Here is a 21,262-nt window from a genome sequence, read left to right as displayed (position 1 = left end):
GAGTGAGCTCATACAAGTGGGGAAGGGGTGATGAGGGACAGAGGGAGAGAGAGAAAATCTTAAGCAGGCTCCATGCCCAGTAAGGAGCCCAAGGAAGGAAGGTCCAGGGATCGATCCCATGACTCTGAGATCATGACCTGAGTTGCAATCAAGAGTCTGACGCTTAACTGACTGAGCCCCCCAGGGACCTCTCTATACTAAGATGCTCATCTTTCTCCTAACAGGTAATACGTGGTGAGAGGTGATGGAGAATGACAACACAAGCTCTTTTGAAGGCTTCATCCTGGTGGGCTTCTCTGACCATCCCCACCTAGAGCTGATCCTCTTTGTGGTCATCCTCACTTTTTACGGGCTGACTCTTCTTGGCAATATGACCATCATCTCACTTTCTGCTCTGGATTCCCGGCTGCACACACCGATGTATTTCTTTTTGGCCAACCTCTCATTCCTGGACCTGTGTTTCACCATGGGCACCATCCCTCAGATGCTCTACAACCTTTGGGGCTCAGATAAGACTATCAGCTATCTGGGTTGTGCTGTCCAGCTCTACTTCGTCCTGGCTCTAGGAGGGGTGGAGTGTGTCCTCCTGGCTGTGATGGCGTATGACCGCTATGCTGCAATCTGCAGACCCCTGCACTACACAGTCATCATGCACCCCCGACTCTGTGGGCAGCTGGCTTCAGTGGCATGGTTGAGTGGCTTTGGCAATTCTCTCATAATGGCACCCCAGACATTGATGCTACCCCGCTGTGGGCACAGGCGGGTGAACCACTTTCTCTGTGAGATGCCAGCACTAATTGGCATGGCCTGTGTAGATACCATGAGCCTCGAGGCACTGGCATTTGCCTTGGCCATCTTTATCATCCTGGCACCACTCATCCTCATCCTCATCTCTTATGGGTATATTGCACGAGCGGTATTTAGGATCAAGTCAGCTACAGGGCGAAAGAAAGCCTTTAACACGTGCAGCTCCCACCTAATTGTTGTCTCTCTCTTCTATGGCACAATCATATACATGTACCTCCAGCCAGCAAACACTTATTCCCAGCACCAGGGCAAGTTCCTCACTCTCTTCTATACAATCGTCACTCCCAGTGTTAACCCCCTGATCTACACACTGAGAAACAAGGATGTTAAAGAAGCCATGAAGAAGGTGCTAGGGAAGGGGGGTACAGAAGTATAGCAAAAGTTTTGGTATTTCCTTTTGACCCATTTTCTGTATACATTGTTAGTCCTCAACATATATGAAATGAATGAGCATAAAAGTGAAAAAGAAGTATTTTTTTTTTCTAGAAAGTTCAAATGGACATTTAGGTGCCAAATTTCTGAATGAGAGACAAAATTAGTTGTTCAATTTTCTAGCTCTTAGTATCTCCAAACTGCAATATGGATCCATAACATGGCTCTTGCATATTTTTAATTTTAATCATTGATATAACTGAATTTAGTGATATTTATGTTTCACCTTCCAGGTAAAAGAGAATAAAGAAGGTTATGCAGCCAGACTATCAGGATGCAGGCTTTATGTGGAAGAATTTCTTGCTCATATTCGATACTTGTTAGTACTTTATTTGTAAAAAAAAAAAAAAAAAAAAAAAAAAAAAAAAAAAAAAAAGCTAACAGGTCTTTTTTTTAGTTTTCTTTTTTTAATTTCAGTAAAATATACACAAAATCAAGATTATCATTTTAACGTTTCTTAAGGGCATCATCAGTAGCATTAAGTACATTCACAGTGTTGTACAACCATCACCACCATCGATCTTCTGAATTATATTGTCTTCCCAAACTGAAACGCTGTATTCCATTAGCGGTAACTCTTCATTCTCCCCTCCTCCCATCCTCTGGAAACACCATCTGACTTTCGGTTTCTATGAATCGGACAAAGGTCTTTTTGTTTAAAATGTTTGAAGCTTATTAATCTCTACTTTCCCCATCTGTCACCGGGATAATCATGGACAGAGGCAGAGAGGAAATGACATGAATTCTGGGGAACTGTTGGAGTCTTTATGATTGGATGTTCTTTGTGTGTTGATTTCATCACATTTATATCCAGGACTGCAGTCTCTCGCCAGCCATAATGGGAGTTGATTGGAACAGTTTGTATTAAATGAATGAATCCTAAAGGCAGGCAGGTTTCTTCAGATCTGAAATATTACCAATTGGACAAATTCCATCTCATAACCTGGGAAAACACGTTACGTTAAAATTTCTGCAGGTGAATAAGGACTTTAAATGTGGGGATGTTGCCAGCGGCATCATTAGGGATTGGATAAAAGATAGGTTTACTGATTTTTTTTTAAAGCTCTCTAAAATCTTTAATAAAGTTCAAGTTACTCTAGAGGCTCCAGAAAAAAATACCAAATACCTAAATACCTAAATAAATATTTACATAAATTGTTCTAAAAAATACCATTTTCAAACACAATGTGCATATTTTCCTATTTGTAAGCAATAATTCTTGTACTTTGTCCAAATAGATTAGATTTTATTTTATTTTATTATCCTATTTTATTTTATTTTTTTAATAATAAATTTATTTTTTATTGGTGTTCAATTTACCAACATACAGAATAACACCCAGTGCTCATCCCGTCAAGTGCCCCCCTCACTGCCCGTCACCAATTCACCCCCACCCCACGCCCTCCTCCCCTTCCACCACCTCTAGTTCGTTTCCCAGAGTTAGGAGTCTTCATGTTCTGTCTCCGCTTCTGACACTTCCCATACATTTCTTCTCCCTTCCCCTATATTCCCCCTCACCAATATTTATATTCCCCAAATGAATGAGAACATACAATGTTTGTCCTTCTCCGATTGACTTACTTCACTCAGCATAATACCCTCCAGTTCCATCCACATTGAAGCAAATGGTGGGTATTTGTCGTTTCTAATGGCTGAGTAATATTCCATTGGATACATAAACCACATCTTCTTTACCCATTCATCTTTCGATGGACACCGAGGCTCCTTCCACAGTGTGGCTACTGTGGATATTGCCACTATAAACATCGGGGTTCAGGTGTCCCGGCGTTTCATTGCATCTGAATCTTTGGGGTAAATCCCCAACAGTGCAATTGCTGGGTCGTAGGGCAGGTCTATTTTTAACTCTTTGAGGAACCTCCACACAGTTTTCCAGAGTGGCTGCACCAGTTCACATTCCCACCAACAGTGTAAGAGGGTTCCCTTTTCTCCACATCCTCTCCAACACTTGTGGTTTCCTGCCTTGTTAATTTTCCCCATTCTCACTGGTGTGAGGTGGTATCTCATCGTGGTTTTGATTTGTATTTCCCTGATGGCAAGTGATGCAGAGCATTTTCTCATGTGCATGTTGGCCATGTCTATGTCTTCCTCTGTGAGATTTCTGTTCATGTCTTTTGCCCATTTCATGATTGGATTGTTTGTTTCTTTGGTGTTGAGTTTAATAAGTTCTTTATAGATCTTGGAAACTAGCCCTTTATCTGATAGGTCATTTGCAAATATCTTCTCCCATTCTGTAGGTTGTCTTTTAGTTTTGTTGACTGTATCCTTTGCTGTGCAAAAGCTGCTTATCTTGATGAAGTCCCAATAGTTCATTTTTGCTTTTGTTTCTTTTGCCTTTGTGGATGTATCTTGCAAGAAGTGACTGTAGCTGAGTTCAAAAAGGGTGTTGCCTGTGTTCTCCTCTAGGATTTTGATGGACTCTTGTCTCACATTTAGATCTCTCATCCATTTTGAGTTTATCTTTGTGTATGGTGCAAGGGAGTGGTCTAGTTTCATTCTTCTGCATGTGGATGTCCAATTTTCCCAGCACCATCTATTGAAGAGACTGTCTTTCTTCCAGTGGATAGTCTTTCCTCCTTTATCGAATATTAGTTGACCATACATTTCAGGGTCCACTTCTGGGTTCTCTATTCTGTTCCATTGATCTATGTGTCTGTTTTTGTGCCAGTTCCACACTGTCTTGATGACCACAGCTTTGTAGTACAACCTGAAATCTGGCATTGTGATGCCCCCAGATATGGTTTTCTTTTTTAAAATTCCCCTGGCTATTTGGGGTCTTTTCTGATTCCACACAAATCTTAATATGATTTGTTCTAACTCTCTGAAGAAAGTCCATGGTATTTTGATAGGGATTGCATTAAACGTGTAAATTGCCCTGGGTAACATTGACATTTTCACAATATTAATTCTGCCAATCCATGAGCATGGAATATTTTTCCATCTCTTTGTTTATTCCTCAATTTCTTTCAGAAGTGTTCTATAGGGATCCCTGGGTGGCGCAGCGGTTTGGCGCCTGCCTTTGGCCCAGGGCGCGATCCTGGAGTCCCGGGATCGAATCCCATGTCAGGCTCCCAGTGCATGGAGTCTGCTTCTCCCTCTGCCTGTGTCTCTGCCTCTCTCTCTCTCTCTGACTATCATAAATAAATAAAAATTAAAAAAAAAAAAAGAAGTGTTCTATAGTTTTTAGGGTATAGATCCTTTACCTCTTTGGTTAGGTTTATTCCTAGGTATCTTATGCTTTTGGGTGCAGTTGTAAATGGGATTGATTCCTTAATTTCTCTTTCTTCAGTCTCATTGTTAGTGTATAGAAATGCCATTGATTTCTGAGCATTGACTTTGTATCCTGCCACGCTACCAAATTGCTGTATGAGTTCTAGCAATCTTAGGGTGGAGGCTTTTGGGTTTTCTATGTAGAGTATCATGTCATCGGCGAAGAGGGAGAGTTTGACTTCTTTGCCAATTTGAATGCCTTTAATGTCTTTTTGTTGTCTGATTGCTGAGGCGAGGACTTCCAGTACTATGTTGAATAGCAGTGGTGAGAGTGGACATTCCTGTCTTGTTCCTGATCTTAGGAGAAAGGCTCCCAGTGCTTCCCCATTGAGACTGATATTTGCTGTGGGCTTTTCGTAGATGGCTTTTAAGATGTCGAGGAATGTTCCCTCTATCCCTACACTCTGAAGGGTTTTGATCAGGAATGGATGCTGTATTTTGTCAAATGCTTTCTCTGCATCTAATGAGAGGATCATATGGTTCTTGGTTTTTCTCTTGCTGATATGATGAATCACATTGATTGTTTTACGAGTGTTGAACCAGCCTTGTGTCCCGGGGATAAATCCTACTTGGTCATGGTGAATAATTTTTTTAATGTATTGTTGGATCCTATTGGCTAGTATCTTGTTGAGAATTTTTGCATCCATGTTCATCAGGGATATTGGTCTGTAATTCTGCTTTTTGGTGGGGTCTTTGTCTGGTTTTGGAATTAAGGTGATGCTGGCCTCATAGAATGAATTTGGAAGTACTCCATCTCTTTCTTCCTTTCCAAACCGCTTTAGTAGAATAGGTATGGTTTCTTCTTTAAACGTTTGATAGAATTCCCCTGGGAAGCCATCTGGCCCTGGACTTTTGTGTCTTGGGAGGTTTTTGATGACTGCTTCAATTTCCTCCCTGTTTATTGGCCTGTTCAGGTTTTCTATTTCTTCCTGCTCCAGTTTTGGTAGTTTGTGGCTTTCCAGGAATGCATCCATTTCTTCTAGATTGCCTAATTTATTGGCGTACAGCTGTTCATAATATGTTTTTAAAATCGTTTGTATTTCCTTGGTGTTGGTAGTGATCTCTCCTTTCTCATTCATGATTTTATTAATTTGAGTCTTCTCTCTCTTCTTTTTAATAAGGTTGCCTAATGGTTTATCTATCTTATTAATTCTTTCAAAGAACCAACTCCTGGTTCTGTTGATCTGTTCCACAGTTCTTCTGGTCTCGATTTCGTTCAGTTCTGCTTGAATCTTAATTAACTCTCTTCTTCTGCTGGGTGTAGGATCTATGTACTGTTTTTACTCTAGCTTCTTTATGTGTAAGGTTAGCTTTTGTATTTGAGTTCTTTCCAGTGTTTGAATGGATGCTTGTATTGCGATGTATTTTCCCCTCAGGACTGCTTTTGCTGCATCCCAAAGATTTTGAATGGTTGTATCTTCATTCTCATTAGTTTCCATGAATCTTTTTAATTCTTCCTTAATTTCCTGGTTGACCCTTTCATCTTTTAGCAGGATGGTCCTTAACCTCCACGTGTTTGAGGTCCTTCCAAACTTCTTGTTGTGACTTAGTTCTAATTTCAAAGCATTATGATCTGAGAATATGCAGGGGACTATCCTGATCTTTTGGTATTGGTTCAGACCCGATTTGTGACCCAGTATGTGGTCTATTCTGGAGAAAGTTCCATGTGCACTTGAGAAGAATGTGCATTCAGTTGAGTTTGGATGTAAAGTTCTGTAGATATCTGTGAAATCCATCTGGTCCAGTGTATCATTTAAAGCTCTCGTTTCTTTGGAGATGTTGTGCTTAGAAGACCTATCGAGGGTAGAAAGAGCTAGATTGAAGTCACCAAGTATAAGTGTATTATTATCTAAGTATTTCTTCACTTTGGTTATTAATTGGTTTATATATATGGCAGCTCCCACATTCGGGGCATATATATTGAGGATTGTTAAGTCCTCTTGTTGGATAGATCCTTTAAGTATGATATAGTGTCCCTCTTCATCTCTCACTACAGTCTTCGGGGTAAATTTTAGTTTATCTGATATAAGGATGGCTACCCCTGCTTTCTTTTAAGGACCATTTGAATGGTAAATGGTCCTCCAACCTTTTATTTTCAGGTTGTAGGTATCCTTCTGTCTAAAATGAGTCTCTTGTAGACAGCAAATAGATGGGTCCTGCTTTTTTATCCAGTCTGAAACCCTGCGCCTTCTGATGGGGTCATTAAGCCCGTTCACTTTCAGAGTTACTATTGACAGATATGAGTTTACTGTCATCATGATATCTATTCAGTCCTTGTTTTTGTGGATTGTTCCACTGAACTTCTTTTTAAAGGGGAATTTTAAGAGTCCCCCTTAAAATTTCTTGCAGAGCTGGTTTGGAGGTCACATATTCTTTCAGTTCCTGCCTGTCTTGGAAGCTCTTTATCTCTCCTTCCATTTTGAATGAGAGCCTTGCTGGATAAAGTATTCTTGGTTGCATGTTCTTCTCATTTAGGACCCTGAATATATCCTACCAGCCCTTTCTGGCCTGCCAGGTCTCTGTGGAGAGGTCTGCTGTTACCCTAATACTCTTCCCCATAAAAGTCAGGGATTTCTTGTCTCTTGCTGCTTTAGGGATCTTCTCTTTATCTTTGGAATTTGCAAGCTTAACTAATAGATGTCGAGGTGTTGAATGGTTTTTTATTGATTTTAGGGGGGTATCTCTCTATTTCCTGGGTCTGAATGCCTGTTTCCCTTCCCAGATTAGGAAAGTTTTCAGCTAGGATTTGTTCAAATACATATTCTGGCCCTCTGTCCCTTTCGGCGCCCTCGGGAACCCCAATTAAATGTAGGTTTTTCTTCCTCAGGCTGTCGTTTATTTCCCTTAATGTATCTTCATGGTCTTTAATTGTTTGCTTCTTTTTTCCTCAGTTTCCCTCTTTGCCATCAACTTGTCTTCTATGTCACTCACTCGTTCTTCCACCTCATTAACCCTCGTCATTAGAACTTCTAGTTTGGATTGCATCTCATTCAATTGATTTTTAATTTCTGCCTGATTAGATCTAAAGTCTGCAGTCATGAAGTCTCTTGAGTCCTTTATGCTTTTTTCTAGAGCCACCAGTAGCTGTATAATAGTGCTTCTGAATTGGCTTTCTGACATTGAATTGTAATCCAGATTTTGTAACTCTGTGGGAGAGAGGACTGTTTCTGATTCTTTCTTTTGAGGTGAGGTTTTCTGTCTAGTCATTTTGCTCAGTGCAGAGTGGCCAAAAATAAGTTGTGGTTGGAAAAGGAGAAAAAGAGGGGAGAGAAAGAAGTAAAGAAAAGAGAAAAAGAAAAAGGGAAAAAGGAAGAAAAAGAGAAGAAAAAGAGAGGAAAAAAAGAAATAAGGGAAAAAAAGGGTGGGGGAAGCAAACAGAAATCAAACAGAAAAAAAAGAAAAAAAAAACACGGGGAGTATCTTTGGATTCTGTATACTTTAAGTCCCTTGACTTCCCCTGGAAGTGGTCTGTCTAGCTGGTCTTCTGGGGGAGGGGCCTGCTGTGCTGATTTTCAGGTGATAGCACTTGCGGGAGCTGCTTTGCCCCCTGCCTGGTGCAGGGCTCAGTGGGGGTTGTTCACCCCGTGAGGCCCCAGGAGGAACAACCGCAGTGGTGGCGGCCAGCTCTGGAGCCCTGGAGTCAGCTCCCACAGTAAGTACAGAGCTGTCCGTCTGCAGGACCTGGAGGCTCTGGGGCAGGGCTGCTGATCTGCTCAGCTCGGGGCAGGAGCGTCCTTGCTGTCCTGGGCCACCCCCCGCCATGGCCTCTGCCTGTTCCAGGTGGAGGCCAGATCATGGGCTGTGTCCCGGCGCCCTGTGCTCCGGGGCCTGCGCTGTTGGATTCGCACTCCTGCCCCCACAGCCCACTGCGCAGAGTCGCCACCCGAGCCCCTCCGAGCTGCTCTGGGTCCCGCCGTGCGCGCTGCAGCCCTTAGGGAGCTCGGCGCACTCTCCCGGGGCACAGGTGCCTGTTAGTGTCCCCGGGAGCCCGAGGGCATCCCCGCCCTCCTGGGTCCTGCTCTAACTCCCTGCGGGCGCCTTTCCACCCGGGAAGGTTGGTGCAGCTCCTGCTTCCCCGGGACGGGGCTCTCCTGTTCTGGGGACACTTGCCCCAGCCCCAGCCCAGATCCTCACGGGGCCCCTCCCCCTTGGAGGCCTTTTGTTTCTTTATTTCTTTTTCCCGGTTCCTACCTTGATAGAAGCACGAACTCTTCTCACTGTAGCACTCCAGCTGGTCTCTCTTTAAATCTCAGGCCGAATTCGTAGATTTTCAGGATGATTTGAAGGTTATCCAGGTAATTTGGTGGGGACAGGTGATTTGGGGGCCCTACTCTTCCGTCATCTTGCCCCTCCTCTAGATTTTATTTTAGATAAGGGCTTGTTAGAATGGGTTAGAATGGGCTGAGTTTTGATTATAGACAATATTCTGTTAACCCCATAAGAAGGTAGAATAATTAGAATATAGTTGATTTTTCCTACTTTATGAATTAAGTAAAAGGTGATACTGAGCCATGATGATGTTTGTCAAGGGCATTATTAATACAGCTGAAGTAAAGAATCTGGAGACCCATGGCTTGGCATTTTCCATTTCTTCCACTACAAAACAATTTGTAGTATATGTCCTAGTGGCACAAAAACATTCTATGTACTTGTAAGTAAACAAAAACTCTTTTAAAATCAATCTCTGGTGGGGTAGCCCCGGTGGCTCAGCAATTTAGAGATCCGGGATCGAGTCCCACATCAGCTCCCTCCATGGAGCCTGCTTCTCCCTTTTCCTGTGTCTCTGCCTCTCTCTCTCTCTTTCTCTGTGTCTCTCATGAATAAACAAAATCTTTAAAAAAATCAATCTCTGGTGAAAAAGATTATAATAATTTTTAGGTAATTCTATGCTGTTTAGATATTTGTTATTTTAGAATTAATAACCTCTTGGGATGGGGGCAAGAGATCAAGAGAGAGTATAAATCACTATAAAAATAGCAATTTGGGAAGCAACCTATGGAATTTCCAACTAATTCTCTTCAAAATTTCCCTTTCCCTCCCAAAATGGTTTTCTTTACACTCTTCTCTAAAAAAATTTAAATCACTATTACAGTTATGGGGAATGATAAGCGTCAGACCTCAAGGGGAAAAAGAGGTGACTATGTCCTTATTAATATTGTCATGGCCCAGCACCACCTGTTACCTAATTTTTGAATTACTTTATAAGGTTTCATTAATTTATTTATTTAGGCATAAAGTTAGAAGAATCAAATATATTCTACCTATCCTTCCATAGAAGGGGAATAACAGAATACCCTCCATAATAAAAAACACAGAAATATTTCATTTTTATTACCTACAGATGCTTCCTTTCACTAATTAATGCTTCATCCTTACAGACTGATCTTTTACACTAAGTAGATAGAGGTTTAGATAGAAATGAGCATCAGGATTCAGTTCCCCATGTACAGTTGTATATCTCTTAGAGCTTAAAATTTCTCCAAAGAAAGACATTGCATATATGCCTGTGTGTGTGTGTGTGTGTGTGTGTGTGTATTTAAACCCACTGTGATATTAAATTAAGAGCTATGGAGGCACCTGGGTGGTTCAGCAGTTGAGCATCTGCCTTTGGCTCAGGTTGTGATCCAGGTATCCTGGAATGGAGTACTGCATTGGGCTCCCCGAAAGAATCCTGCTCTCTCTCTCTCTGCCTCTCTCTATCTCTGTGTCTTTCATGAATAAATAAGTAAAATCTTTTTTTTTTAAGTAAAATTTTTTAAGAAAAATTAAGAGCTAGGAGATGATAGGTCAATAAATGCTTATCTATCAGATTATCAGATCATTTTCCATCTTGCTGTCTTGATGGGTGGTACAGGGACCCTGAAGACAACCTTAACCTATTGTATATTTTGACTGTTCACATTTTTCTTTCTCATTCACCTATTCTGCAAATATATATTGTGCCAGGCAATGTTCTGGGTCCTGGAACAAAACACATGAAAAATTCACACTGTATTGAGCTTGCATTCTACTGGATGAGAGAGAAAATGGACAAATTTGCGAAACCTCATAACGATAATGACATTTCTAAATGTTTGGAAGATAAGCATGACAGGGGCAGAAGCTGGGAAACACAGCAGGGCTACAGTTTTCATTGGGGAGGATGAGGGGAGACCTTGGAAAATATGTTTAGGCAAAGACCTGGTGGAGAAGCAATGCACTTCTCTGGGGAAAAGGGCTTCCAGCAGAGGGAGCAGCAGGCACATGTAGGTCAGGAGGGTGAAGAGTAACCAGAGAAAGGGATATACAGTGAGTGGGACAGACATCGAGAGCACCGGTGACCCTGGTAAGAACAGAAGGTGTTTCTAGAGGGATGACTGGTCAACTATCTAACATACTGCAAATGGTCATGTGAAACTAGGAATGAAAATTGACCAATAAATGCAGTGATACGGGTCTCCTGGGCAAACCTGCAAAGAGCTATTTCAGTGGAGCGATGGGATGGGATTCTGGTTAGAGTTCCCATGAGAGACAAAGATGGATGTGAAATACAGGCAATGAGCACAGTCAAATCCTCCTGGGAGTCTAATAATGAAGAGAAATAGAGAAACGGATGTTAGTCATAGGGATGAAAGAGTTATTTGATTCCCAGAATTATTTTTGAAAAGAGAGTAATTATAAACAAGTTTATAAACTGCAGTAAAGGGAATAATCTAGCAGTAAAATTTAGAAGACAGAAAAATGCAACAGTGATGACCTTGAGTAGGTGGAAAGGAACAGGATGCGGAAAGGAACAGGAGGGGACAGTTGGGCAGTGAACGGGAGCAAGAGTTTACAGCAGTCTGAGGGAAGGCAAAGGGCATAAGCACAGATGCTGATGTCAGGTAGCTTTGAGCCAGGGACTTGTGCAAGTTTTCTGACTGCTTTTCTTTTCAGTCTGAAATAGGAAGAAGGCATTGCAACCTTATTATTAACACTGCAAATATGTTAAATTAATAGAATAAGCTACCACTTAAATACCTGAAAGGAATATATTATGGGACTTGTTGCAATTTAATCTTTCTCTCTTTGATACAAGTCAATTGTTCACTGTCTTTGTCTTTGTCATTTTAGCTGGAACATTCTTTCCTGCTTTTTCTAACTCACTCTCGTTCTTATGTTTCTCCTTTTATCAATGATTGCATAGCAACATTCTTAATCGGCACATTTCCTGTCTTGGTCAGGGTCAGTGCCATGTAGTACATCTCTTTTTTTCAGTAAAAAAAATCTGCCAATTCCAGATATGCTGGAATTAACCCCCAAAATACATCCAAAATCCCTTCTCATTCAGTGGTAGCCTTCTGCAGGAATGGAGTAAAGATTAAAGACTCAAGAGAACATAGAAGCTTCATGCTAGTCACCAAGAAAGATTTACAAAACTCCTCTCCATGTGGTTTATGCTTTCAAAAGCTCCTTCTAGTTGACTCCTTTCCTATCATAATAGCCTATGTCCAATAAAGAGCAGTCAGCACTGGTAACTTCTGGTGTCCTGGAGGGCTTGTGCCAGTTACCATGTGTTTTCCCCATGGCCCTTTGCTATGGTATCATAGCATGTAGCCTACTGGCACCAGATAGTCTCCATTTGGGACAAGGTATATATAAATTCTCAAACATATGCTGCTCCACGGTATTCTGTCTTCCCTCAAATCTGGTATACATATGTCAAAGTTAAACTTAATTTTGAGGTTATGTGGATTCCCCAGTCAAGTGTTTAAGAACATGGACTTCTTGAATGAATGGAATCCCATCTCCACGGTGGATTTAACTTCTTTGTACCATAGTTTCTTTACTTGTAAAATGTGGATAGTAATATTGCCATTCTCAAAGGACTATTTTAATTTTAAATGAGTTAATACATGAAAACATCTAGAACAGTTCCTGGCATGTAGTGAGTGCTAAGTGTTTGTTGTGTTTTTGTAACATAGAATATACTAAAGAAAGACCTTTCCTGCTTCCACTTTTTGGAATTGAATACTGTTTCTAAGGCCATTAAGCTCTGTAAGGTTCTCATTCTCACACTACTTCCAAATTCTTCTCTGCATTTGTATCTAGCCTCTATTCTTGAATCCTTACTTTTTCAGAGGCATAGCTATACCCTCCCTTAACCCTACATACACCCAGCATCCTGTATAAGATGCCAGGATTACACACCTGAACCCTACCAGAGCCAAACCAACAATAACCCCAAGGGTAGTAATTAAGATTTGCTTGAGTCGTAATATTAGTTCATGGGAACCCACCTAATGCAAAGATATTCCAAATTTAATCTGAGCCTTTTACATGCTGAATCTAAGGATATCCTAAGACCTTTTCATCTTAAAAAAGGAAACTTTAAGAAAGAGGTTTGGATATCCTACTTTGATTTACACTTTAAACTAGCCCCTGCCATCATGTGCATGTTTCTAGCCACCGTTAATTCAAGCATAAACCCATGCATATTGTGGCAATAGTGCAGGAACCTCCCTATGTTTTTCTCATATGCTGTTCTTCAGAATCCATAACCACCTGGCAATGAGCTTTGAGTTTATTATCTCTAAGTTTGAAACTGCCTCTGACCCATAAGCCTTGAGGTGTTTACTGAGACTCCGGGGTATTGAATACTTGGTGCTCCCTAATACACTATGACAGGTTTGCCATTCTCAGTACTCAATTCCCCTGAACATGGTAGCTTCTTCCTGGGATCTAGCACTGAAGGATCTCACCCACGTTGGCTGTCACTGGAGTATCCCTGTGCACAGGTCTGTTCCATTCTCATACAGAGTGAATAGACAGTCAGAAATTAATACACTAAATTATGGCATTCTGGGAGCTCTTTCCTTACAAAAAAAAGAGAGTAAGAACTATGCCAATTAACAGCCCTCTGGGACATAAAGGTAACAAAAGGTGGAGAGAGAGATTGGCACTAGCCAAGAAGAGAAACTAAATTTCGATGAACCACAGTTATGTTTCATTGTTTATCTCTTGTTTCCTAACAGATTCCATAACTTGGGGGAAGTTTGTTTAACTTCTCTGAGTCTATTTCCACATTACCAAACTAAAGATGAAGGTGTAGCTATTTTAGAGGGCTTTGGTGAGGACAATGAGCACCCACCAGATACTACTCCTGTTAGTAGTAAACTCTGCAGGTTCTTCTCTATTTCAAGGCCCTTGATAAATAGGTATTATTTCATAATTTTCCTGTTAAGGACTACTGAAATTTTTAAGTTTATTTATCTTGGTCTTCTGTAAACCAAAGATTTGTTTTTATTCAGATTTTCTTACTGGTTTAGCCCTCAATTTTCTTTTTAAAATACTATTTTCTTGGGGTGCCTGGGTGGTTCAGTTGGTTAAGCATCCAACTCTCGGTTTTGTCTCAGGTTGTGATCTCAGGGTTGTGAAACTGAACCCCATGGTAGGCTCTAAGTTCAGCATGGGTCTGTTGGAGATTCTCTCTCTCCCTCTGCCCCCCCCCACTCTCTCTCTCTCTCTCTCTCTCTAAAATAAATAAATAAAAATCTTTAAAATTTTTTAAAAAATAAAATACTATTTTCTTTATTTAAATTACTTAACTATTATAAGAACTTGTGGGAAGAAAAAGGATAGCCTGCATTATGAGCATTATTTTTCCCAAATGATTCCACCCTCATGCCCATTCTCACTTTCAGAGGTAAACACTGCTATTAGTTTGGGGAATTTAAGTTATTATCCATTATTTTTGGTGAATTAAATCTTTTTTTTTTTTTTCCTTTCCTGTTTTACCTGATGCCTCTTCCTTCCTCCACAGAAAGAAGGAATTCTCATTCTCATGTAATCCCATACAGGGATATGATACATACAATTGTATTTAGAGCATTTTAGCCATTGTTTTATATAGTTAAGAGCGTGTTAGTGCAGATTTATTATTAGTCCATTCTCTATTGAGGGACTAATTTTTTTCTCCATCTTTGGCTATTGCAAACATTGCAACAATAAAAGTTCTTGTTCCTATGCTTTTATATACTGATAATTTTATTTCATCAAGTAGATTTCCATGAATAATATTGTTAGGTAGATAAATATATGTGTATTTTCAAGATTAACTGTCCTATTTATTTCTAAAAATCTAGTAATACTTTACATTTCTACCCATAATTTGTGAGAGTAGCCTTTTCCTTTTAGCAGGATTAGGAATAGGAGTTCCTACTGGTTACACTTTTTTTTTTCAATCTGGTAAATGACTTACTATTACTTCAACATATTTCTCTGATTGTTTGGGAATTTAAAATCTTCTCATATAGATTTGCTATTTTGAATTATATGTTCAAATTATTTGGTATTTTTTCTATTGTGTTATTTGTATGTCTTCATGGATTTTGTAAAATTTTTTAAAGTACTAAACTTTTCATAATTATATTTTAATACTTAATGTCTATTCCTCTGACAAATTGATATGTAGCTACTTAGTAGAACATATAAGAATAAATCCTGGGTAGATGGCACTATAGAAAAATATAAATCATTTTTTAAATCTTACAAAAACAAATCTATAAAACTATACTAAACAGAGGGAGAACTTCTTCACTAAGCCTAGAAATGCAAAAATCTTTTCCCTTTTTAGTTCCAAGTTTTTATTTAAATTCCACCTAGTTAACATACAGTATAATATTAGTTGTAGGTGGAAAAAAAATTAGTTTCAGGTGCCGAATTCAGTGATTCATCACTATACAACACCCAGTGCAAAAATCTATGAAAGAAGAGGTAGAAATATTTGGGTGTATGATAAATAAAACTGCTTTATGTAAATCAAGGTAATAAAAGTATTTCTGTGGTAGATTAAATAGAAGTCTATTTTACTGATCTCAGAATTTCAGAGCAAATAGATGGTTTTCTTTTCCATGCTGCTTCACAGAACTCACTTGGTAGGTTACAAAAGCAAATTAACCCCAGGTTTCAGGGCACAAAACTCAAGCCTATCTGATAAGGTAGTTTAGTCCCCATCGTCATTCTCTTTCATCCTGGAAAAAGCTTAGGAGATAGTCTCCAGAGAGAGGGTAATGGTGGAGCAAATCTAAGCTAAAAATGGAACTGGTTTCACTGAGCTCTCCCTCTCTGCCCATTAGCTGCATGGTCAATTACCATAAAGCAAAGAATAGGGTTGCCTTCCCTCATAAACCAGAGCACACACCAACACGATTCAATAAATACAATTCTCTGTCCTCATTTATGTTGCCAATCTGGTGAGGAGAATTCTGAAAATAGCAGTTAATGCTTAATACTTTGCATCGTGATGCCAGAAAAACACAATCTTGTTGCCTGCAATATTTTATTGCTTTTCTCATGTTTTCTGAGTTAATCCCTGATGGAGATCTCATAATTCACTGCTGGAAAAGGAGAAGAAGGACTTGGACAAACTTCATCATATCCACTTTACAAATGAAGAGCCTATGAAGAGCTTGACTCTCATGCTTCTACTTGGTTTTATTTGGATTCAAAGAGTTTTGGACAAGCACTCCCACATGTCATCCTATCTCTAATGCTTAATACAGAGGTATGTAGAACACTTTTCTGAAAATTATTCTATAAAACATGCTGCAATTTGAGTGTTCTGAAAACTCATCTTAAGGACTTTATCATTATACTGCAAAAGTCTGACTAAGCCTCCCTTTCTTCATTCCATTTATTTGCTTATAGTGCTACTTTGCATATGTTTGTTACCCCTATGGAAAACTAAAACTTTGGAGCACAGCAGTCCTTGGTTCTAATCCTCAATCTGCTATGTACTAGATCAGGAAAAGAAGTCCTCTGAGCTTCCTAACTTGTGTTTTGCCGAGTCAATCTTTCATGAAATGAGCGGGGAGAGGGGAATGACAAACTTTCCTCTCTATTCTAAACCAGATTGCAATGTTGTGTGAATAATTTATTCCTTTTTTAAATAATTTTTTTAAAGATTTTGTTTATTTATTCATTAGAGACACCTAGCACAAAAGAGAGAGGCAGAGACACAGGCAGAGGGAGAAGCAGGCTCCACGCAGGGAGCCCGACGCGGGACTCAGTCCCCGGTCTCCAGGATCACAACCTGGGCTGAAGGTGGCGCTAAACTGTTGAGCCCCTAGGTTGCCCTGAATAAATTATTCCTACTATTTATCCTCACACTCTAGTAGCAAGACAGTTCAGTGTAGTACGTACAAGCTTTCCACAGAGGCATGATAACTTGAGGACACTTAGACCCCAACAGTTTTTACTTTACATGGAAAACAGAAAAAGCCCATGTTGCAAATTAAATTGCTTTCCAAAAAATAATAAATAAATAAATAAATAAATAAATAAATAAATAAATAAATAAAAAACTGCTTTCCAAAACCACTGAACAGCTGGCTAAGTTTTCAGTGACTTTGTGGTAGGATCAGAATGACAAGTCTTGTCATCTTTCTTTCTTTTTTTTCTTTTAAGATGTATTTATTTTAGAGAGAGAGCAGACACATGAGGTGGGTGGAGGAACTGAGGCGGTGAGAGAAGCAGGCTCCCCAGGTGAGTGCAAAGCTCGATGTGGGGCTCAAACTCATACCCCTGAGACTGGACTCGAACTCATGACCCTGAGATCAGGACCTGAGCCAAAATCAAGAGGCAGATGCTCAACCAACTGAGCTACTCAGGTGCCCCTCTTATCACCTTTCTTATTTCAATGCTCTCTCCACCATCACAATTTCAAAAAAGGTTTCCAAGATTTTGTCGAACCTCATCATTCTGAATCCCCACAGGGCAGTCACAGAGTGAGAAAATCCAGCATTTAGCCAGGGATGTAACATCAACCGATACACAGGCAAGCAGATGGTAATAGTTTATATTTATCTCAGCAAAATAAAGGAAAATATTCTGAGCAACATATAGATAAATGCTCTATGGGTCAAAACAGCCCCCTTTAAACTGCTGCTTTTTAAAAAGCCTAATTGGCTTTTTAAAGCCAATGTAGTTGATTACTTTTGTGTCTCACATTGTTTAAATATGTTCTATGTTGACCAAGGGAATGAATACTTGTTCCTCAAAATGAGAGTAATGTCCTCTGAAAATGCTGCAAGAAGAATCACACCCAGGAGCAGAGACACGGGTTGTGAGGTCTTCTGAGGCTTCAGCCATGACTAGGAATCTCTGGCTCTGTGTCAGTGTCCTCCCTGCTAGGATTTCAGAGACACAGAGGACTTCTTCATTGTTTCCATTGCTAATAAATTCTTCCAATCTAATGTTAGCGGAAAGAATAACGATTCAAATTACTGAACTTTTTAAGATACAAAATGATATTTCAATTTTTTAAAAAGAAAGCCCTCTCTTCTAGAATGGATATATTTCAAGGTTACCAGGAGTTTGAAACGGAACAAAATTTGCCCCCAAAGTGAGCAAAGCAGAACGTGCGAATTAGGTGAATCACAATCTCCCAAGCACTTTTGTTCTCCTGCGTGGCCCTCTGGCTCACCATCCTTACCCCATCCTGCCTTCTCCAGTATTTTACTACTCCTTCCTCATGTCCTTACTGCTGAGGACAATGGAGAGACGCTGTCTGTGACAGTACACATCAACCAATGCATTCTATCAATTATAACAGAAACACATTTATTACTTTCATAGTTACTGTATCTCAGAGTGAAAGGGTGAGAAGTGCATTGGACTCCCCTCTCTGCTATCATCCTCAGTGATGACTTCCGGGAGAGGCAGTGTTTCCGCTGAGTTTTGGGAGAGAATTCAAGATGGTCAGGAAAGTCCATTGGTCTGGGCTAGAGGAGAAAACACATGCAGCGCCCTCAGAGAGACACCTCCTAAAGAACAGACAGACATTTACTCTTAAGTCTTATAGTTGGGGAGGCCTTCTAATCTGATCATCCAAACAAGAACACTTCTGAGAACGGAAGGGTTCTCTTAGCAATCTTGCCGGTACAGAAACCTCAGCAATAGCCCTCAGTACACAAGGCCATAAGCTGTCCTTAATTATAGGGACCTGAGGTAATTTTTTTCAACACTTGAGTAACTCAAGGAAATTGTGAAGTCATGAAATCTCTACTGATTCCATTTGCCCTCTTTCAGAATTCCTATAATTAGGAGCAATTTATTTATTTATTTATTTATTTGTTTGTTTATTTATTTATTTATTCATTTTTTGCCAATAAGATGCCCACTATCCCTATACTCAGCCTTTAGAAAATCTTCATAAAGAGCCTGAATTCAGACTCAGCTTTAAGGATCTACTAATAAATAAAAGATTCAATTCATTTAAGACATTTTTAATGGTATTAAAGTCTAAAGCAATGTTGGTCCTTATACTAAAACCAGAGTGTGAGACATTTAAAGTTATTATATAACACAACAATTTTTATTAATAAAAGGTATTAATATACTTGTTTACTAAAAATTAGAATGAACAGGAGTAAAGATAAATATTAAAGTCTGATTTACTTTCTCTCCATTCTCACTCACCAGAGGTAACAGTGATGATATAACTAATGACTTTATTTAGTAGAGACTTGAATGCAAGTTTGTCTGGCTGCAAACTCCATGTTATTGTCTTTTTATTCTGATTCTGTGAGGTGTTAAAAGGAAATAGACATTTTTTAAAAATATGTCTGATGACTTGCTAGAGCCTACTTACATAGTTTTAGGGGATGGTCTGAATAATTTTAACTATTTCAGTGATAAGGCTATCTCGATGGCATTGAGGAGAAATTAGAATGCAAAGATAGGATGGAAGGAATTATAACCAAATCTTTGTAAAAATAGTTATTGAGGTGGAAACAAAGATTAACAAAAATGACCAAAAAATCAAAGAACACATTTTATTTAAGTTGTTAAAATCGGGTATTTATTCTTAAATTTTGGCCTTATTTTCTTTTCTTTTTTTTTTAAGTAGACTCTGCACCTGCAGAGCCCAATGTGGGGCTTGAACTCAGCATCCTAAGATCAAGACCTGAGCTGAGATCAAGAGTTGGAGGATTAACTGACTGAACTACCCAAGGTGCACCTGGGCTTTCACTTTGAAGTGCCTATACAGATATAGAAAGATTCATGATCTAATCATGAATATCTCTAACTATATATTTTTCACATTTCAAGCAATCTCTATTCTGTAAATATCTTCAAACATATAGTAAAGTGATTGTAAATAGTTGAAATAGTCAGTAAATATGGGTTCATTGACTTCCTGAATTTTCGTGTTTCAGGAAACGAAGAGTTGAAGCATTGATCATGAATTGGGTAAATAAGAGTTCATCCTCTTAAGTTTCTCAGATCAACCATGGCTAAAGCTCCCACTCTTTGTGGTCTTCTTCATTTCTTACACAGTGACTATCTTTGGGAATCTGACCATTATTCTAGTGTCATGGCTGGACCCCAAACTCCATACCCCCATATACTTATTTCTTGCCAATCTGTCACTCCTGGACCTTAGCTACACCACAAGTACAGTTCCATAGATGCTGGTAAATTTATACAGCACTAGAAAGGGAATTAGTTTTGGTAGGTGTGGCCCAACTCTTCATGTTTCTAGCTTTGGGGGCCACTAAATGTGTTCTGGTGGCTGTCATGTCCTTTGATAGGTTTGTGGCTATCTGTCAGCCTCTCCATTATTCAGTTATCATGCACCAAAGGCTGTGCCTCCAGCTGGCAGAGGCAGCTGATCACTTTCTCTGTGAAGTCCCTGCTCTGCTCAAGTTGTCCTGTGTAGATACGACAGTAAATGAGGGTGAACTATTCTTTGTAAATGTGTTATTCCATCTGATACCCCTGACGCTCATCCTTTATCATATGCTTTTATTGCACGAGTAGTGTTGAGAATCCAGTCTGCTGAAGGTAGACAAAAAGCATTTGGGACATGTGGTCCCCATCTGATTGTGGTGTCGCTGTTCTATGGTACGGCTATCTCCATGTACCTGCAACCACCATCACTCCAAGGACCGGGAAGAGATGGTGTCCCGCTTCTAAGGGATCATTGCACCCATGCTGAATCCCCTTATATACACACTTAGGAATAAAGAGGCCTTTAAAAGGTTAATTGCCAGAGTCTTCTTAATCAAGAAATAAGGGATAAACAAATGATAAGCTTTGTAAGCCCTTAATATTTACTTGGCTTACTAATTTACTTCTCTTCAAGTTGCCCTGTTTTCGGTATTCCTACACAGACACTATATGATGATCTTCCTCAAATAAAATGTCCTTGACAGAAAGTTACAATAGTGTTCTGTTGCCTAAACACACTCATTGAACTAGACTTCCAGTTGACCAGAAACTGTGTAACTTCAACTTCTTCAAACTTTACATTAATGTTTGTGTAATTTGGTGAACTAGGCCTTTCTGAGAATGTGGTAAAAGCCAGAAATCCTTGCTGTGGAAGTATCACAAGTACACACAAACTATTTTTTTCTACATAGTTAAAGGACGTTTACTGAAACCCCCCAAAACAACACTTTAAAGTTGGATCTGAGGCTCACAACCCTATCTTTAAATTTTCACTACCATTCCTGCACCAACATAATCAAAATAACAATAATTTTTCTTCTGGAATTGCACCCAGACTTCCATTCACTTGCTATGTTTCTATATTCATGTTTTCCTCCTAAATGAAACCATCCATTTTTTATTTCCTTTATAGATCAAAAATCCTAGGTATTGTCAGGCCTAGTTAATTTTTATTTCTTTGAAAACTTTTTTTCATAATTCTCCCAATTATCAATACTATTATTATCTCTTTTTCCTGTATATGTTTTTATTGGAGTTCAAT

The 21,262-nt window shown here is 39.5% G+C and overlaps 1 protein-coding gene and 1 pseudogene across 1 annotated transcript; both read left to right on the top strand.

Moving 5' to 3' along the window:
- The first annotated feature begins 244 nt into the window (after positions 1-244).
- LOC121500079 (putative olfactory receptor 2W6) lies at positions 245-1,183 on the top strand. Its single transcript, XM_041771528.1, has one exon. The coding sequence runs from the start codon at positions 245-247 to the stop codon at positions 1,181-1,183; it is 939 nt and encodes a 312-aa protein (XP_041627462.1).
- Positions 1,184-19,731: 18,548 nt separating this feature from the next.
- Positions 19,732-20,565, top strand: LOC121500082 (annotated as a pseudogene).
- The last annotated feature ends 697 nt before the right edge of the window (positions 20,566-21,262 follow it).

This window comes from Vulpes lagopus, chromosome 10 (genome assembly GCF_018345385.1).
Source record: "Vulpes lagopus strain Blue_001 chromosome 10, ASM1834538v1, whole genome shotgun sequence".
NCBI classification, from domain to species: Eukaryota; Metazoa; Chordata; class Mammalia; order Carnivora; family Canidae; genus Vulpes; species Vulpes lagopus.
The sequence above is the reverse complement of the archived record's forward strand: the minus strand, read 5'-3'. Positions and strand labels throughout refer to the sequence as shown.

What these genes read in the sequence shown, in the direction of transcription:
- LOC121500079 (XM_041771528.1), top strand. Translation starts at nt 245, where the DNA reads ATGGAGAATGACAACACAAGCTCTTTTGAAGGCTTCATCCTGGTGGGC.